The sequence below is a fragment of the Puntigrus tetrazona genome, chromosome 7 (assembly GCF_018831695.1).
Source record: "Puntigrus tetrazona isolate hp1 chromosome 7, ASM1883169v1, whole genome shotgun sequence".
Lineage (NCBI taxonomy): Eukaryota > Metazoa > Chordata > Actinopteri > Cypriniformes > Cyprinidae > Puntigrus > Puntigrus tetrazona.
In genome coordinates, this window is record NC_056705.1 from 29,943,096 (window position 1) to 29,964,265 (window position 21,170).

The window sequence follows — 21,170 nt, forward strand, 5'->3', positions numbered from 1 at the left end:
AAAATTCTACAATTCAGTTGCACCATTTTGGAGAGTATTTACTACACCGTCAGCCGCACCACACAGACATGCCGTTAATAAACGACAAGTGCAAATAAACGTAGAAAACACGCTGAAGTCGCACCGAGCAGCCATATTGGATTCTGAACCGCACTTGGTTTGTTAAGGCAGATTACCGCATCCGTAATAAATCACAAAGATTTTTAAGTGATTGCACAGATGAGACTTCTGCCTCAATTTTTTATTAATTTGTTCTACTGTATACAAATATTCACACAAAAAAAAAACAGCTCAGCTCAATCATCTCAACATTCATTTGTCCATGTCAGTGACTGTATAAATATATATACACACATAAACACACGTGTATATACATAAACCTTTTTTTTTTTGTTTATCCTTCATGTGTATCAGCGTATATGAGGCTGAGCGAGTGAGTTCTGAGACAAACAAATTTAGGCACCACTGTCCTCTCTGGCACTGGACAAGGGTCTTGCAATTCGAAAAAAGTTGCAATCATTTTTGCCAAAACAGAATCAGTTTAGTGCCCCGTTGTGGATGATTTGTATGAGCGGAGAGAGGTATAATGATCACAGTGATGGTAACGCCCTTGAAACAGGGCACTCAGTCCAAGAAAGAGGGATTTTGGGTCAAAATCTGCATATCATATACATTTCTCCTCAGAAAAAATGAAATAAAAATAAAAACTCTTTCCTCAGCTACCCAAAAGAAATCACTTTCCTACAATTGAATAACTTCTAATAAACATATTCATGATGAAAAAAATACAAATATTTCAGAGAATAAATGTGGTGAGAGGCGTTCTAAACAATCGTTTATTTTTTCTGCCTCTGATGTAGATGTTCTGCTTTTTAACGCATCTTTACAAATATTCTCCTTGAGCTAACTAACATAACTTACTCTTATGCCACCAAAAGCGACTCTTTCCAGGTACGGAAAGCAGTAGTGCAACAACCTTTAGCAGGATAATTCAGTAGCGCTTTCCACACAGCAGTTAGTCAAGATGCCTTATAAACGCCACAACCGAACATTGTCGTCAAAACACTACAAAAAATTCCGCTGTGAATTTCACACAGCTTGGGCTTTGTTTTTTATTGTGTGTGTGTGTGTGGGCATGTTATATATATATTTTTTACATCTAATTTTTTTGTTATTTAATTTTTTAACGAATGCACCAAAACAATAGGCATCATTCTAGTTCTGCAAAATGTTTTAAATCAGAAATGAGAAGTGTAATGATGAATATGAAATATAGTGCTTACGGAGCTATTTTAAGACTAAAAAAAGAGTAATCTGTATTAATTTACTAAGCCATTACATTGTGTTTATTATTCCACTATGTAGGCATTCTGACACGCTGCTTTATGTTAAGTGTTACTCCTTTTCTTACTTTCGTTTTTTTTTTTTCTTCCTTAAAAAATATCGTCAAGTACGTGAGCTCTGTGGCAGTAAACAGAAGTGACAAAACCGCAAGCCCAGATTTCACCCTGGGCCCTTATGAGGAAGGGAAAGTACTTTTTTTTATGATTTTCACACTATAGGGAATCCTAAACCTCGCTAAATATTAAAAACTAAGCATGTGATGATGTCAAAGGCAGAGATATCTCAAACAACAACCAGCTGTCGTTCAAACTTGAGGGAAAAAAATGAAAATTGTTTCATGGTTTACTCACCCTCGTGTAATTCCAAACCCAACGCTGATCATTCTTCTGTGGATCACAAAAGTAGTGTTTTATTGTTTGTTTGGTTTCGAATTGTTATATAGGTCTTGCCACTGAAAACCCATTTTATAGAGACCATTGGCTGTTAAAAAAAACACCATTAAAAAGACAATGGCCTACGACTTGTGTGTTATGTATTAAATCTTATCTGTGTATTAACCAGAAGCGATGTGCCACTTTTACAGCTGATGTGTATATGCGAGTGTATATTAACAGAAGCAAGTCTGTCATGATGAAAACAATTTAGTAATATAAGCTTCTACAAGAGCAGACTTGTTTTTTTTTTAATCATTTGGTCATCAAGTGTTTATTTAATGACAAACCGCGATGCCTTGTGCTTTGATTTTGCCAATGGTCACATGCACTGAAGTTTCAGGGGTGGCAACTGCATTTATAAAGGATTATTTCACCCAAAAATGAAAATTCTGTCATAAAAGGTCAAAACAAAGGTCAAAACAAAGGTCTTAAAAGTTTGGAACGACATGAAGGTGAGTAATTAATGACAGAATTCATTTTTAGGTGAACTATCCAGTAAAATTCAGTAGCGAATCCCCTAAATTACAGATTTGTGTTTATACGGAACCGATATCCCTCTTGAAATTGCATTGACTGACACCACGGTAACCATAACAACATTTTGTCATCTTGGTCATTTCTGACCAAGGTAATATCACAGAAATTAAAGACTGTTATATTTATCGATTTTAACTGAACCGCCATCAGCGGAGCCACGCGTTTTATTTACGAGGAGGGAGCTCTTGAAGGGTCGCCATGTCACACATATGGCCTTATTGTTTGGGCTCAGCTCATAAATGATCCAGTTAATAAAAGAGAAAGGTGCAAGTTGCTATATTTGTTTGTTTTTTTGGATGTTGCATATTGCTTTTTGGTGTTTAACAGCCCTTGGTCACTATGAACCTCGGTCGCATGGCACGTTTTGTGTCCCACAAAACTACAGCATACAGGTTAGGGGAAGTAAATCATGACAGAATTTTCGCATGTAGGTGAACTTTGAAACATATTTCCAGGAAGTCTATTTTTTTTTTTTTTAAGAATTTGGAGATCGGGCTTATTTTGGACTGTGTTCACTTTATTCTGTTTTGGTATATTTCCCGATCCCTTCCTGGTGACATCATTAGGGTGCACATTATATAAAACAGAGACCTAACAGAAGACACCGGAGAGGCCATGTTCTTCAAAATGTTACCATGACATTTTCTGGCCTTCAAAAGGCATATGCGTGAGGCTAAAAAAAAAAAAATCACCATAAAAAGGCTTCCAACCCAGGACTGTACCCAGATGAAGCTACATTCCATTTAAAATTTAAAAAAAAAGGACAAAGAAACTGAAAAATGTTTTGGCTTCTGGTTGACAGCATCACCCTCATTTATTTTGTTTTAAGGCTTCTTTTTCTTTCCATTTCTTCCTCTTCTCGACTGTTCCTCACAGCTTTTTGCTTTTCTTGAACAAGCTCTTGATCTTGGAGCGTTTTTTCTCTCCGTTATCACAAGAGTCCTGGGAGGAGGTGGGTTGGAGTTGCTTGGGCTCCTTAATAGATTTGCTTTCTATGTCGAGTGAGCTAATGGAGGGGTAGTGACCCTCTGGAGGCGTCCCACCAGCAGGCAGCTGGCCCATGCTGTATGACTTTTCCAGAATACCATTATAGGCCACAGCTTTGGTGCCAGGGTGAAAGGTTAAGCTTTGAGACTCTGGAAGGACGGAAGAGCGGGTAAGGTCAGGAGAGCCCTTGTGAACTGAAGAGGAGTCAAGAGGAGATGAAGGGGAGGATGTGGAAGGAGGCAAGGTCTCCATGGTGACAGTCTGGGCCTCCTGTACCAGGAAAAGAAGTTCCTCACGAGAGATTTTACGCGGTGGGGTCTCCGTGCCCGTAACACATGTACTTTGCACAGAGGGACCGGAGAACTGCTTCCTGCCCAAGGAGGAACTGAGAGAATCTGAATCTGAGCATGTGTCCTGAGGATCTCTGTGTGACATGAAGATACACGTGATCAGAAATACACTTATTTCATACTATTAGCATATTTGCTGAATCATCACTGGAGACTTATGGATATTAAATTATAATTACATTTTATTCGCCGTTCTGCTTGTGCACAATGCTTATTTCTTCCATTCTGAGCCTAAAAGGTTATTTTATGTTGTAATTAATGAGGATTGTATGATCTTTGAATAATATCGGCCTTTAAATGAAAGACATTAAAGTGTACCTGAGGTACGCTTGCAATAGTTTCCACTTATAAACAATCTAATATACTTTTGTTTTAAGTTGGACTACAACATTAGTTGCTCCAAGTTAACATACTTTCAGCATACCAGTTTAGTATGCAAAAAGCAAAATTGCAGGGTATTTTTATTAATATGTAAATATATTTCTAATATATTTTAGTATATTTACTTCTCACTGTTCAGTGAACTCTCCATTCATCTAAAAATGTATCACAGTTTCTACAAAAAAAGTAGCATGAACTTTCAACATTGATAATAGTAACAAACTTTAATAAATATGAAGGATCAAGTGATACTTTGACCGGAGTAATGACTTTTGCAGTTGCTTTTACAGTTGCAATATAAATTGCAAATAGAATTGAATAGAATTCAGATTGCAATAGAATCGTATACTTCTTTTACAGTATTTTCAGTATTTTTGATATTTAGATCAACCTTTGTGGAAATATTAAAAATAAGAAATCTTCCAAACTTTTAACTGAACGGTTAATTTTTCATAGAAATGATTCGGATACAAATGTGGAATGTGTAAAGGTAAATAGACAAATGAACACATTATCAAATACAGAATCTCAATGGATGTGCACAAAGAAAAGCTGTAGATGGCGTACCCCTTTCTTTCTACAGTGAAGAAGATGTGATCGTCATCTCCCTCGGGTCTGTAGGCCAGCGGGGCCGAGGCCATAGATAACAGGTCAGGGTCAGGAGAAAGGGACGAGGGCTGAGACATAAGACTTCTGCGAGAACGACAAACACTGCTGTTGCGGGTCAGAGGAGGTCGAATCAAAGGAGCTGTGAAGAAAAGATAGATCTGTATGTACTTACGCATGCTATACTCATCATAACTAAGTAGGTAAGACTTTAGTTTAGGAACCAGTTCTCATGATTAACTCATAACTCTTCGCTGAGAGCCGGTCGGTTATTGTGCAGCTTAAACTGAGGAACTAAAGCAATTTATCACAACACATTAAAGAGCCACCAAACATTTTTTTTGTGAATTTAGGACTTGGGACTTGGAACTGGGACTTTTCTTTATACCATATATAATATGACCTGTCTTGTCTTTCAGTGCATTGTCAGTGTCACCTTTGCTCCGCAATGTATTTTTCATTTTGTGAGAACATGATGTGTGGCGTGAGAGAGCGATTTCTTTTCAGACATAGCAACAGTAACCAAGGGAGGCGGGTCTTTGCGAAGGGTCTATTTAGGCATCACAAGCTTATAATGTACAATATTAAAAAAATGTACATTTTTGTACACATACAAACACGTTTAATATGTGAGAGTGGTACTTTTTTCTTTTTCTTCTTATTGGTACAGGTACGTATTGCAGTATTTTTTATGCTCCTTGAGGAACGTTTTGTTGCCATTCAAAATTTAAATATCCAGTGTGTGTCACTAACGATGAATTAAAAAGAAATATACCAATATATCATCATGCTTATAGTACAGTATTTATATATACATATATATAGTATAGCATTGCAATATATTGCAACATATCGTACCGCAACCCTTGTATCATGATATGCATCGTATCACCATAGAGGATCTTACAGGTGAACTGTGGAATGATTGGTGGCGTGTCCTCATCGAGATCATCCACCCCACCGGCGATCGGGTAGGGTGGCACCGACATCCGCGGCATGACCACCCAGCTGTGGTCGGCATACAGGGAGGCGGTGAGGCTGGGCAGCCCAGAGTTATTAACCACTGGAAAGCCACATAACTTCTCTATTTGCTGCCAGCGGTGAAGACGTTCACGCAAACAGGCTGTGACCTCTGACAGGGCTTTTCTAAAAAAGGAAAAAAACACACTAATAAGCTTCCATTCAACGGGGGGTTAACATCAGTGAGCGCTTGTGAATTAATGCTCACTTAGCCTCAAGTATTTTGTGGTCTACTTCATCCAGCGATGAGCTGTGCGCAACATGGAGGGTACCAAACACAGAGCTCCTCTTCTTCTTGATCTTTTCAGCCTAAAAATGTACACAGCGTGAACACAGAAGCACACGAGTGACGAAAACACAGCGACGCTGCATGCAAATGAACCGATACGCGATCTGCACATTTGCTGGTTGCACTGAACGCAAGGTCATCTCTCCTGCTGCGGTGACTGCTAATTGTTTTAGCTTAACTGCTGATGAGTCATTACGGACGCAAATAACAAATGGCAGAAAACAAACCATGCAGTTAAAAAGTAATTTAACCACATCGTTAGAAATCTAAATGAACAGGGGAAAGTTTCAACTTCATTTTTGGAAGTCGCTGAGAGAGAAAGTGAACCAGATTTAATGAACGAGGTTTAGGTGGATTTAAACCAGTACGAGATATATAATAAAAGGAAAGTCAAGCCAAGACACCCTGCATCCCAATGTGCATACTACCTGCCATATATAGTACTGAAAATTATTAATAGCACATAGAAGCTTTCAGATAGCATGCACAGTGGGGCGCAGACAGTCACTTGCTTTGTTTCTAAATGAATCATCTGTTCAAACGAATCAATTGAATGATTCAGTGAAATCATTCAGTAGTAATCAATCCCGGTTGACCCAAAAATGAACATTCTGTCATCGTTTACGTACCCCCAAGTATTTTCAAACCTGTATGAATCTCTTTGTTCTGCTGAACACAAAGGAAGATATTTAGAAAAATGTTTGGAACCAGGCTGTTTTGGTATACTACAGAACTCAATGGTGACCCAAAACTGGTTACAAACTTTCCTTCCTTTGTGTTCGACTGAACAAAGACATTCATATTGATTTGGAGCTACTCGAGGGCGAGTAAACGATGACAAGATGTTTGGGTGAACTATTGCTTTAAAGTATCATTTCGGTTATTTAAATCCTTAGATATTTTTTATGTTCACAACTCATGCCACCTCTGAGCCTCATTAAATGTGTGTAAATGCCTACGCCACTTCTGTGTTCTTCTTTGCCACATCTTTGGTGCACATGAATTTTGTTAATGCTGATTGATTAGTCTTATTCCATTGTTTATAAAATATACACTTTTCAATCTGACATGAAAGATAACTTGCCTCTGTAAATCCATTAAAGGAGTCAAGTGTTTCTTTGTAATGGAAAGGTTCATTTTTGATACTGGTCATTTTTTTTAATAGCAGCACAAGTGCTCCTAAAAATAAAAGTAAGCATAGAGGCCTGTTTAGTGAGTTTGGTGGTGCTTATGGGGTGTTGCTCTGTGGTGGACGAGTATGAGGTTATGAGGGGAAAAGAAAAAAAAAAAATCACTGTATACTGAAAACGGCAGGAAGTGCGAACGATAAATCACTCACCTCGTCCTTTGCGACCGTGAGCTGCAGCTCAGCATTCTGTTTCTTAATGTTGTAGTACTGCACTTCCACCTCGTGTGTGAGCTGAAGCCACATCTGCAGGGCTTCTGGCACCGACCAGTCTGACTGCATCTCCTTCTCTGCTCTCTTCAGTGCCATCCGCACCTGGAAACAGCCGACAAACACAAACACTCTTTGGAAATCGTAGCTTATTCCTTGTGAATTCACAACTTAAGGAACGATCGATCCATCGAGTGGGGCCTTTTGTGATGAAATGCTATAGAAATGTAATAACATAACTAGAGGAATGAATACATTTTTGATCAAATAAGTTAATTACATTTTATTATGTTAACGCTCCTGTTCTGTTTTGAGTCTTGGAGGTAATTTTAATAGCTTGAGAAAATATTTGTAACTTTACTCGTCTTGACAGCTCATACTTTGCTACATAAAATGGTTTATTGGTCAGATGCTATGATAGCATTCATATTATATTTGCATACTATAAATATATATATATTTAGTTGCCAGTGTTACTGGCTTATGGATTTATGGATACATTTTCAAAGCATACTTATGGCCGATTCACATCAAGGAAGTATATCAAATCAAACATGGAATATGGACGCCTATATAAGGTTTTTCAGTATTATCAGCCGCTCATTAGCTAATGACCCTCCCCCATCCCCAGCTCCTCCTCTCACCCAGTCAGAATTTGGTCTTTTGAATGAGGCTAAAGACTAACTCTATGAAGGAGCGTCTGCGTTTGATTAACATTGGTTCCCACCTGCACTAGTTCCTCCTCTGCATACTTGAGTCTGCTGAGTTCACATTCAGCCCCCTCTCGCAGCTCTCGCAGTCTGCTGGCTTCTCTCTTTGCTCCGTTGATCTCGTCACGCATCTTCTGCTCCAGGTTTTGCTTCTCCACCGCCACCGTCCGGTTCTCCTCCTGAGCCTTTTCCAGCCTGATGAAACCAGAGACATTTCACATCTCAAATCAGGTATAACGACAATAAAACTCTTTTTTGTTCCACCCTCGTGTTGTTCCCAACCTAAATGACTACGAAAAAAGAAAGGAAAAATAAAAAAATCTTCAGAAAATTTAGCATGAGAGTCGCATGGAGCTAGTCTCTCCTTTTGTGCTCCACAGAGAAAGCCCCGCAGATCTGGAATGGCACGAGGGTGAGTAAATGGTGACAGAAATGTCTTTTTAGGATGAACTCTTGCCTTGAGGGTACATATAGAAGAGCTTAATGAGCCTTCTCATAACAAGAAATGAAATATGATGTACAGATAATAGAATAAGACAGAATCTCTCTCTCACAGTCTGTTATTTGCGTTCTTTCTCACCGGCTCTGTAGCTCTATCAGGCTCTGTTCAGCATGCTGTAGACTCTCCAGATCTTTCATCATCTTGGAGACGTGAATTTTAGACGACTTGTTCTGTATGTATGCAAACCAGCAGCCGCCCACACCAATGATGATTGAAATCATCAAAACAAAGTCCTTCAGCCAGTGATGGTGAGGACCTAGAGGAAGAACAGAGCGTTTGAACCCACTAAACAAGCACGTATTATTACAATAAAAGAGATACTTCTGCACTACTTCAGTGATTTCAGCGAGATGTTAAACGCTGCAACCAGATCCCACTTTGAGAATCGATTAACAAATATAAAAAGACTTAGAAATAACATTTCATTAAGAATTATTTTACTTAATGTGTCAGTTTTGGTCTGTTCCTCAAACGAAAGCCAATGCCTATCTTCAGAGGACCTCGAATTTTAGACATAAACATAAGCTTTTAGATGTGTCTAATATCGTCTTGAAGCATTTTATCAGATGTGCCATAAAAATGGGAATATTGTGAAATACTGAATGTAGTCAATTTAAAAGAACTGTCTTCTATTTTAGCATATAAGCCATTATTCCAGTCTTCAGTGTCTCAAGATCCTTCGGAAATCATTCTGATATGTTGATTTGGTGCTTAATTATTATTATTATTATTATTATTATTACTGTAACACTTTATTTTAGGGTCTCTTAACTAGTTGCTAATTAGCATGCATATTAATAGAATATTAGCAATCTATTAGTAGTAATTAAACACATGTTAATGCCTTATTCTACACCTCTAATCCTACCCAATACTTAAAAACTACCTTACTCACTATTAATAAACAGAAAATCGGGAGTTTAATGAGGGACAAGTCATTTAATAAAAAAAGTCAGTTAATAGTTATTAAATCTTCCGTATTCTAAAGTGTTAACATTATTGTTATCATTATTATTACCTTGAAAACAGTTATGCTGATTAATATTTTTTCGGAGAAACATGAAACATTTTTTTAACACTTTAGCAAATGAATAAGCATCAAATTAGGAGTATGCTGATAGCGCAAATTGGACCATTTGTGACTAAAACAAAGTTCAAAGTATTTATTCATTTATTTGTTTATTTACTTAATTATGTTTTTTTTTAATTTATGATGTGAAGGCAATTAAAAACATATACACTTACGTAGTGGAGGTCCGAAGAGCACTGCGTCCAACGCTTTTAAATTTAATTTTTGTTTATGTCGTTGGTCTAATATCTTTAGTTGCATTGACATAAACGACGGTTCATTGGCCGCTATTCTGTAACAGGAAGGTTAAACACAGCAGGTCAGAAAGTAAGAACAGACATCAGCCGCTTTCTTCTGACAAAGAAAGGTCAGTTTGCATTTTAGACTTTACTTTGAAATGTTACGGCTTCCAATAAATCTCTCTGAAATGTCCATGAAAATCTCGGGGGTGAAAAACAAAGCACTTTAACTGCAAAACACCGTCTGTGTGACTATGTGTGTGTGTATGAATGACAAGTTCAAGCTCAAAGGACTAATTTTAAGAAGTGAGTACTAGATGACTGAAAGATCACATGCGCTGCCACACACATACTAAGCATAGCTGCAGGTGAAAGGTGATCTGCTGCTGTGACATCATTTCATGAGTCATGGAGAAGTGGTCGTGAGGAGAAACTCAACACCCTAAACCTTTCTTTACCCCCAATGCTCAGCTCTACTGTCTGTGTGCTGACACGTCCTGCCCACTAGAGGGAAGCACTGCTGTTTAAATCTCACAACTGGTGGGGTTTTTTTTACCCTATTAGGTTCTAACACACTTAAGCGTGGCTTAAAAATGTGGCGTAAATGGAAAAAAAGCAACGTTTGTGTGAGGCCGTGATAGGTTTAGAAGCAAGAGTATCAAAACAATGCAAGTCAAAGGAAAGTCTGTGATGATTAGATAAAAGAGTGTGTATTTACCGAGGTAGCGTGTTGCCATCTACTTTAAACTCTCTAAAGTTTTTTTCGTACTGAGGAAGCTCCACTGACTCTTTCAGCCACTGAATGGCATCCTCCAGTGTCCAGTTGTGCACTAAGAGAGAAAAAGAGCAAAATCAGTGGGCAAGAAGACATGTCCATGCGGAAAAAAAACAACTAGTACTTTAATTTAAATGACAAATATATAAATATATATAAATTATACAAATTTAAATTCGGTGTGCATAATAATGATAACAAAAATCTTTTTGTTCCACCCTCATGTTGTTCCTAACCTAAATGACTTGAGAAAAGAAAGGAAAAATAAAAAGCTTCAGAAAATTTAGCAAACACACCCAAAAAAAAAAAAAAAAAAAAAAAAAAAAAAAAATATATATATATATATATATATATATATATATATATATATATATGAGCTCAATGTTCACTAGCTCAATTTTTATGTGGTGTTTCATCAGAAAAACACTGGGTTTGATTGTACACTGAAAAATATCAAAATTGAATTAAAACGAAGAAAAAGAACGGGACAAACATTTCAGATTCTGTATTTTTACTGTGTTATGACACTGACGAGGTGTTCATGTACAGAATGTAAATTTTGAATAATCCTGGAGAATATGATCGCCACGTTTAAAAAATAAAAATAAAAACATAGCCGGGGGAACCTGGTATCACAAATGAAATTCCTGGAAATTGTGTTGAATGTGCTTTACAAAAAAATTTACTATAATTATGATTTTTTTATAGCCTACAGTTATGCATAAATGAATAATTTTAGCCAACAATATAGTGTCTCACAGTACTCCCACGTTTTTTTTTTTTACCTTCTGATATTTTCCAGCCCCTCCACAGCTCCTCCACCGTGATGTGCTGGTCCTCTCGGTGAAGATTACTGTGTTTATTGGTCTGGTGCTGCTTCATGTCCTCTATGATAAACTGCAGAAGAACAACATTATTGCTCAGACCGCAGGAAAATGACTTCTCACGAAGTACTTCATGCCGTATCGCGTTTTATTCGGCTTCGGGTCACGGGCGACTCTATCAGAGGGTTTACCGGTGTCAAAAACACCTTTTAATGCTATGCAAATATTTATAATGCAAAAAGGACCCTAGAGAGACGTCACATTTGAATATCGTATCTGTTGCCTCACGTGACGTTAATTCGCGAGCGATTAATCGTAACGAGCCGAAAGCATCTGCAGGGCCCACAATGCAATTTCAAAAGATGAGCAGAAAAAATACATAACTAGAGCAGAGTTTTATTGCACAATAAAGCTATTAGAATATGACAAGCAGACTAGATAAGCGTGAGTCTGTGTACACTGTATCTCTCTCGTGTAAAATGTCATTTTAGTGAAACGGTGGTTTGTTTGTCCCTTCTGTTTATGAATCGTGTCGCTATGCTCACATAGTCGTATCCATTAAATGAGGGACAAGACATCTTTAACGTCGTGTAGGTTTATTTAGCAACTCTCTCCCTCACACACACACACACACACACTCAGGAATCTGCTGTGTCCTGAAAGAGGACACCAACTTTCAGTGGCTGTAAGAAGGAGAAATTCTCGGGCCTCTTCCCGAAACGCTCCTTGAGACCGGGAGCACCTGCCGTGACCAGAAACAATCCTCAAAACACACGTCACATCCTCACTAAAAATCAGAGGGAGCACAGAAGCGAAAAAAAACAGGACAGCAAAAAGAGAAAATAAACAGTGTCTTCACTTTCCATCTTGGGTTTGAAGGAAACGGTGAGGTCTTTAAGTGTTTACCGTGGACAGACCAGAAGGCTCGCCATCTCTTGAGTAGTGGATGTTGCTATTATTTTAACAAGCTAACGGCAAGTTCTTCGTGCAGCTTTGATGCAATTAATAAACTCTTTACTTACAGATGCAATAAAGAGTGAGAGAATAAAGGGGACATGTGAAACAATCATTCAAACCTCAAAAACACAGACACACACACACACACACACACACCTCATAACTTGAGCTGTTCAAAAAGAATTAACTGTTCAAATAATATCAGTTATATGTATTATTCATAAACCTTTAATATGCATTAAATCAATGTACACACACACATATATATATATATATATATATATATATATATATATATATATATATATATATATATATATATATATATATATACACACATTTATTAATAAATAATAATTAACCTATGATTAATACAATAGTAAAAAATTGCATTGTTTGTTCATGACAATGTAAATACATAATTAAAAATATAATTGTAATATTACGAATAAGAACGCATTTTAGTATGAATAAGTAAGTTAAATAAATAAATGCATTCATATGGCTGTGGTTTTATTTTATACACAATAATCATTCTGTTTCGTTAGAACGCAATGCACCCCGAAAACCTTCAGCGAGACAAAATGCCAATTAGCATTCAGGGTCACGTAAATCATGTGACAGTCAAGATTATATTTAACTGGCACAGAATGTGTTGCATGTATAGATCACGTTCAGGAAGCCACGCGTATTCGAGTGTTTTATTCCAAGCAAAAAGGCGTAAAACCTATTCTATGTAATTATGCATGGATCTTTCCTCACGTACACACACACACACACACACACACACACACACATAATGTAGCAGCCCTGTGGGAGAAGCGCTCATATGTCAATAGTCTCTTCTTGCAGGCAAGAACCAATGTCAACTTTGCCCTTTGAGGTCCCCGGTAGGTCTAAGCTTTGCTGACCTGTTTTTAAGCCCCCCGACCCCCTCACAAAACGCCCGCACCCATACAGAAACACGTCCACACACTCCGACACAGGTTTATTACATGAAACGAAATGCAAGCATCAGGGAAGCAGAGTTGTTCAGGTCTTAAGCGACACATATGCTCACCTCTACACTCTCATTCACTTCAATTCCTCCATCGTTGTCGTCATCTAGCTGCTTGTGAATGTGCCGAAGTGCCTCTAAACTGAAGCGGTCGGCTTCATTCACACACGGAGGGATGACCGTCAAACACGGGTCTGCAGGAAGAGACACACAATTACCCTTTGTCCCGCTACACAATTAAACTTCTGCTTTTCAGTGTAGTTTAATACAGGTTTATTGCATTATAACTGACGATAATTATTATTCACCGGCCTCGAATGCCCGCAGACAAGACATTGTATTGTCGCTTAATAAATAATGATATTACTCATCAGGTTTTGATCCCGTCTAACCGCCTGTGTGTGTGTGTGAGAGCATGTGCATGTCTGGGCATCTGTAGGGCTCTGTTTACGCTGGTGCGTCTCGACACGCTTATTAGGTTGCAGGCTGTTGATATGCCAAATGGTGCTGGTATTCGTTTGGATCACATCCTTGCTCTTATTTAAGAGAAGACGTGTGAGGAAAGAAGAATCAGGCCAGTTTTAACTAAAACTATTAATGGGAAAAAAACCCACATCGCTGAGGAGCTCAGGAACGCTTTCTCGGAGACAGACACGTTACAAAAAAAGCCCCGCATGTAAAGGATCTCCTTCTTAAGCTGCTTGCGTGAAGACAGATGTGTAATACATGAGTTATACAAAAAATACAAATAAATATAACGTACACCTTTAAGTACATGTGAAGTTTATTTCCGAAAACAATTATTCCACTTTTTAAAAATGTTCATAAATCGTGTTTTTTTTGGTTTTTTTAATCCTTCATTCCAGTGAATCTCAATCAAACTGCAGTCGGACTTTTACCGATAACGCAATAAAAACATTAATACACAATAACAAAATTATTCATTTTAATATTACGTTTTTGCAAATAAACTCGATGTTTAAATATATTTTCATCATTCTATTGTCTTCGAAAAAGTGTGAATTGTGAATATCAATATTAAAAATATTTCTAATGAGACACGATGAAGTTGCAATTTAGCACATTTTTATATTTACTGCATATGAAAAAATACTCGAACTATTCACATGCTTTAGTAGTCAGCACATTCAAATAGTGCACCTGTTTTCATAACAGCAAAAGAATCTAAAACATAATGATTTTTAAAATGCGTCCTATTTCGTTGATATTATTTCATCTGCAAATATTTATAATAACACTTGATATTTTGAAGTCAAGTAGCACACATTCGGTACATTTTTTTACGTTGGTGTTACAAGGGTCCCGTAGTTTGAAAACCGATTTATGTTAACTGAATAAAAAGCAGAGAGCTACCGCATCACCAGCAAAAAGCGACTGAAGCGCTTCCTTTTATGGCTGAACAACCTTAAAATGCTGCTAAACAAAAGAAGGTCTTCTCTTAGCATTTGCATTATGCCTTGCATGTGTTCCCCCATCTGATTGCATAATCATATTTGTGTACCAGATGTCCCTGTCCGCGCTCATTTCCATGTGTGGTTTTTTGCATAGAACTCATTTGTGCTGATGGGTGACATCACAGGAACACTGTGACAAGAAGAAACGTCTAAAGATTGCGCGTCGAACAGAGTTCACGCAGAATTTGGGATTTTAGATGTTTCTGGATTGTGGAAAATGAAAACGAATAAGCAATATTTGGATATCACTGTCAATAATAAAATTAGTGGGTAACACTTTATTTTCGATGGTCCACTTTAGACATTCAACTAAGAGTGAGTCCACAGAATAACTTAATAAAACTTTGCAAGCATATTTCAACATTCTACTAACCCTAAACCACCCTAAGATCTACTCTGAGAGATAGTAGACACGTAGTTGCAAATTAATAAGAATTTGTTTGCATGTAGCTGATATGCAGTTGCAAAGTTGCTTATAGTTAGCAGAATGTCTAAAGTGGACTATTAAAATAAAGTATAACCAATTATGGACATTGACCATGTGACGTTTTGTCCATACGGTCAATTCTTGCTTCTATTCCTAAGGCTCTTTAGATCAAATCATAACCATCAGGTTAATGCATCTGTCATAAAAACATTTAAAAGTGTAAAATTGGCATGCTGATTATATGCCATGACAAACTGTAATACATTGAAAAAATAAGAATAGAAGCATTTCCGCTAGCAGTAGTCCACTGCATGCCTCATTAAAAGGAATAAAAACAGCACACTTTTAACAGCATATTCAAATTAGCAAAGAAAATGTAAAAAAAAAAGACTGCTGATGACTTTTCATTCAGGTGACATTAGTTAAATTACTACAAAGCTCCCCTGGCACACACAGCATGAGGCAGGAAGTGACACGGTGAGGGGGAGAATAAACACGACCGAGTAGCAAAAATAGTTCTGGAGAACAAAATGAGTGAGTTTAAAATTAGGACACGCAAAGTTATAAATAGATTTTTGTTTCCAGTTGTCAGGAAGTGGTTTATCTAAATGACAAAGAACAGTATGGGCCTCCATTAGAAATACACTCACACACTCACACACACACACACACACACGCTCCTTAAACGAAGGCACGAGTTACAGATAAAAGGTGAACCGCCACTTGCTAAAACTTTCTTTCCGTTATACAAAAGGGAAGAGTAACTCTCGAAAAATCTTCAAAAGCCACTTTTAACTCAAGCTGCGCGAATGACAAGCCACCCATTCCCTCTGATCAATTATTTTTCAAGAAATTTGGTGAAGGAAATCGGTTGCGAAAAAGGTCACATCCGTACCCGATTCATCCACTATAAAAAAAAAAAAAAAAACACCTTTTCTCGAAGCTGTCTGGCCCTGTTAATCTAACTGGTAATTACAGACTTGCAGGAGAGAAGCGGCGTGTAAAGTAAATGCATACTGTGAGAGATATGATATGTGCTCGGGACACTCGGATTGCAGATGGACGTCTCGGAGCGGGAGCACCGCTCAAACACTCTCAACACGCACTCAGCTTCCGAGGAAAGATGTCGGGATAGAAACAGCGTTCGCGTAAGTGCGTGTTCATTCATCGAAGGCAAAAAAAGAGAGAGAGCTGTCAAGCGTTTATGAATGTGCGGACCAAGGAGAGCTGGTGGGATACGGGTGGAAAGGTAAGGCGAGAAGGCCGCTCAAATGAGAAATGCAATGAAATGCAGCAAGGTGATGTACACTGAAAGACAAACATTGCCTCACAGAAAGAGAGAGGACTCAGGCGTCTGGCTCATTTACCAGTTTTGGAGATGCTGTCATGGGACGGGAATAGTACCGGTTCCGGATCTGGGACCTGTGTTGGTTTTGGATCTCTCTTGCTTAGTCACGCTAGCCGAATCTCAACATGTCAGCATGGGCGAAATTCGTGCGACGATGCATTCGCTTATTCTGTTTTTGCAGCTTTGTTACTTGAAATGTAGTGTAAAAGTAAATCATCGTATTAATCTCACAAGTTACAAATAATGAAAAAAATAATGAAACAAAAATTCAATGCATCACGCATTATTATCACCATGCTTCAAAATTGTAAAAGTCTTAAAATGACTCATGGATTTATGAATTCAGGAGTGATATAAACACGTCAACTTTTTTTTTGTCAATCAAACCACATTACTTTACACCCAGTTAATATCGGTTTAAAAATAACAACACGACTGTGTGTGTGTGTGTGTGTGTGTGTGTGTGTGTGTGTGTGTGTGTTCCCAGTTCTCTGATGTTGGTTAAGAATCACATGACATATTCGCATTTATATATTTGCTATTTTTTTACATTGATTTAATTCATCGGTTATCAACTTAAGACCCCCGCAGTTCCTTCTGAAACACACCAAATGCATGTTACTCCATCAAAACCGGACCTACACAACAAAAAAAAAACTACATTTCCTGTTATGCTCGCACGTCTCGGCCTAATTTAGTTTTTCTGAATTTCCAAGCTTCCTGTATCAAACCAGCAAGACGGCCAAATCATAACAGTAAAAACAAAAAGGAAAAGTTCAGCGCGAAGACGACCCTCACCAACCCCTTTGCTTCTGTCTTTTTGAAGCTCCATAAAAAGGCATATTATTCCTCCATGAACAGGGCACCTATAATCCCCTGCTTATGATATTGCATAAGTGTGTGTTAAAATACTTACAATATATATATTTTTTGAAATCTGACAAAGCTCGCAATCCACAAGTTCAGACTTCCAGAAAAGGAGACAGAGCTTGTGTGCCATTACAGTAGGAATGTGCGGATTGAAGCTGAAACTCAAGACACGAGTGACTAACCACCAACGCAGAGGGAGACGGGGTCTTAATTAGAGCAGATACTTATCTATGATGGTATAAGCCACACCGAAGAAAAGAGAAAAGCCATGCAGTCATGAGAGGGAGAAAGAAGCACACATCATCCGTTTGTGTTCGCAGATGATGTGTAGAGATAATAGTCGCAAATGACTCAACGCGAAGACAGGAAGCTCAGCGAGGTCCCCGCTGTCCGAGGAAACATCTGATAGGATCGGTTGATTTTGAAAGAGGGGGGAGGTCCACCCTCTTACCTCCATGGGCTAATGACAAATGCAGAAGTCTCCCTGACAGTCAAAAAGTCAAAGGGGCCACAGCAAGTCGACTAAGGCCAGGAGCCTTTTTTACAGGCCGTGACGACGCATTTCAATGGTCATCAGTATCATAAATCATTTTACAAAAAACTTAGTAAAAAAATAAAAACAGCAGCTGTGGGGAAAAACAGTAAAGTTAAACATCGCTCTCAGTTCTGACTGGCACGATCAATGCCTCTCTGTTTTTTGAAAGATATGACAACACTATTGTGGAGTTTTTATTTTAGTTTTCTAAGGTGATGGGAATGCAAAAAATGTGCGTTTGTCATTTTTTGGTTGTTGCTTTCAGTCTTTCTTTTCTTTGAAGCGCTAGAAACATTTATATTTGTCATTAAAATGTCGTGCTTTCTTTACAAGAAAAATGTAGCAGGTATTTAACTTACAATGACAGCTGGAAATCGATGAAAAATGACAATATACGACGCGAATGGTTATTGGTTGTTCATTCATTTCCAACCTGTTCTAACTGATGATTTCAAGATTATCCATATACAGCTAGCTAGTGAATGCGATGCCGTTTGAAGAAGCGCAATCTGCCACAGTATTCAATTCAATTCAATTTTGAAAGAAAGAAGCAATGCAAGATCACTGGCAGTAAGATTTAGTCCTATAAACATAAAAAATTGCACTGAATGGCACAACAAGCAATCGTCTAAACAGTGTTACAACGTGTGAACCGCTGGTTTAGGTGTCACTTGTGTTTGCATGTATTACAGGAAACCTGTACAGTGAGAACAGTGAGTATATATATATATACATAGCTGTGTTTAAAATTAAACTGGAAATTAAGTGCTGGTCAGAGGAGAACTGGTCCCAACTGATCCTGGTTTCTCCCAAGGGTTTTTTTTCTTCATTCTGTATGGATGGGGTTTTGGTTCCTCTGGCTTGCTTAGTTGGGGACACTTAATTTCTAGCGATTATCGATGATTTGATTACAGAGGCTGCCTCTGTATTTAATAACAAATTGTTCAATCTCGTCATTATGCATCCCTATCACTGTATTCTTCTGTTTTATACTGTTCAGTGCATTGATACCATCTGTATTGTTAAAAGCGCTTTATAAATAAAAGTGATCGATTGATTGAATATAGAGTGTCTGGTGGTCATGCTGAAAGAAAAATGGGCAAACAAGAAATAGACCTACTGTAGATCACTGTCAAAAACATACACTCTGTGAACAGTAGTCTAAATATAAAACCACATGCCTGGTTAACATATGTCTACAATGAAAGCATTTGGTTATTGTGATATTTGCTTTTCCATTGACATTGGCATTATATTTCATCAGTAAATATCACGGCAGCTCTTGTCAAACAGCTCTTTATTAATCTGACTTCTCGAAGCAGCGTCATCGTGAATATTGTAAGTAGGCAACCCTCTCAACTTCCTGTTTAAGAACTGCGAGTTCCTGTTTGCTTGGAACCACTTCCTGCGAACTCTCCTACAGGTTCTCTAGAATGCCGCCACCGCAAACATGACTTTAGCAGTAAAGCAGGGAAAGACATCAAATGCGATCAACAATGCGGTACGGCTCCATTATACTGGCACGACCAAGACCTTTTTCCAATTTCCATTTCAGCTTCACAAAAGGCATACATCCAGGAATTTCTGAACAAATTTTCCCCAGGAGCATCTGGGCTTTATTTTCCAGTTGTTGAAGAAGTTTTGCCACTCACCCAATGACTTCATCAGTGGTTTGATGGCAAGCATCCCTCGACAACTTTGATGGGATCGAGACGGTAAAGACGGTGCAACAGCATTGAATATATTTCAGTGACAATGCGGCAGTGTACATGGGAAATACTGAATGACAAACATCTCATATAGACACAAGTGTATTTGCAGTAGATCAAATTTACTGATAAAACTCCAGTAGAGCACATACAGTAAAGCAGCATGTTATGAAAGCTCACACCTCGCTTGCTGACATCAGAGTACGATGAATTTAACCTTTGACCACATCCGAGACGCCACTGGAATAATTAGGCCTTCAGTCTATCCACAATCAATTAGCCGAACAGAGTTGAAGCGGAAGCGCGGCACATAACAACACAGCTGCAGAATGTGTAACTCTAGCAGTTAGCGAAGCCGGATAAGCGGCCCTCGAGAACACACCTGTTTTTTTTTTTTTTGGGGCGTGCAGAGCTGGATTACCACTAACCTCAAAACATACGCTGACTCATCTGTAGCACTTTACCCACAACGTAAAGTACAATCTCCAAAAAAAGATGATCTGATTTACTATTACTCACTAAGCACTTCTTTAAAAAAAAATATATATATATAGCTGTATACAAATATAATATAATATAATATATGTGACCCGGAACACAAAGCCAATCTTAGGGGTCAATTTTTCAAAACTGAGATTTATACGTCATCGGAAAGCTGAATCTAAAAAATCCAAAAATCTAAATATTAAGAAAATGACCTTCTAAGATGTCCAAATGAAGTTCTTAGCAATGCATATTACTTCTCAAAAATTATGTTTTGATATATTTACAGTAGGACATGGAATGTGACATTTACCTTGATTTTTGGTATAAAACAAATATATAATTTCAATCCATATAACATACATATTTCGGTTATTGTTACAAATATTTCCAGAATATTTGGTTTTGTGCTCCAGGGTCACATATGAGTATTTACACTGCCATTCAAAAGTTTCGTTTTTTTTATTTGTAATTTATCCCTGTGATGGCAAAGTTAAATTTTCAGCAGCCATTAGTTGTGTCACATGATTCTTGATTTCGGTGCTCAAGAAACTTTATTATTACATCTACATCTTAATGTTGAAATCAAATGTGCCGCTTAATATTCATGCCATGGACAACTTTTTTTTTTTCTGGATTCGCTGATGAATACAATAGCAACTAAAGTAGTAAAAAAAAAAAAAAAAAAAGACAAAAAAGGAAGTGAAACAGAAACAGCAAAATAAATTAAAAGTAAAAAACAGTAAAAAAAAAAATATCTGTACTGTATTTACTACATACAGTGTTTGGTATATTAGTACTTGCTGTGATAAGAGGAAAACATTGTACATTATAAGCTGATATTACACTAGTGCCATTCCTGTAGGTGTAAAATCATGAGGAATACTGGTTCTTTTAACAGAGAAA

At 37.7% G+C, this 21,170-nt stretch overlaps 1 protein-coding gene across 1 annotated transcript in view; it reads right to left on the bottom strand.

Annotated features, from left to right (window-relative positions):
- Positions 1-208: 208 nt before the first annotated feature.
- The window catches only part of stim2b (stromal interaction molecule 2b), a 33,654-nt gene continuing 12,692 nt past the window's right edge, over positions 209-21,170 (bottom strand). The window contains exons 2-12 of the mRNA XM_043244178.1: positions 13,481-13,611; positions 11,425-11,536; positions 10,583-10,694; positions 9,802-9,917; positions 8,635-8,812; positions 8,072-8,249; positions 7,288-7,449; positions 5,868-5,968; positions 5,547-5,785; positions 4,601-4,781; positions 209-3,726 (exon numbers count right to left, since the gene is read on the bottom strand). Coding sequence (XP_043100113.1) covers positions 3,186-3,726; positions 4,601-4,781; positions 5,547-5,785; positions 5,868-5,968; positions 7,288-7,449; positions 8,072-8,249; positions 8,635-8,812; positions 9,802-9,917; positions 10,583-10,694; positions 11,425-11,536; positions 13,481-13,611 — 2,051 coding nt within the window. The 3' untranslated portion in view covers positions 209-3,185. The remainder of the gene's footprint in view (positions 3,727-4,600; positions 4,782-5,546; positions 5,786-5,867; positions 5,969-7,287; positions 7,450-8,071; positions 8,250-8,634; positions 8,813-9,801; positions 9,918-10,582; positions 10,695-11,424; positions 11,537-13,480; positions 13,612-21,170) is intronic.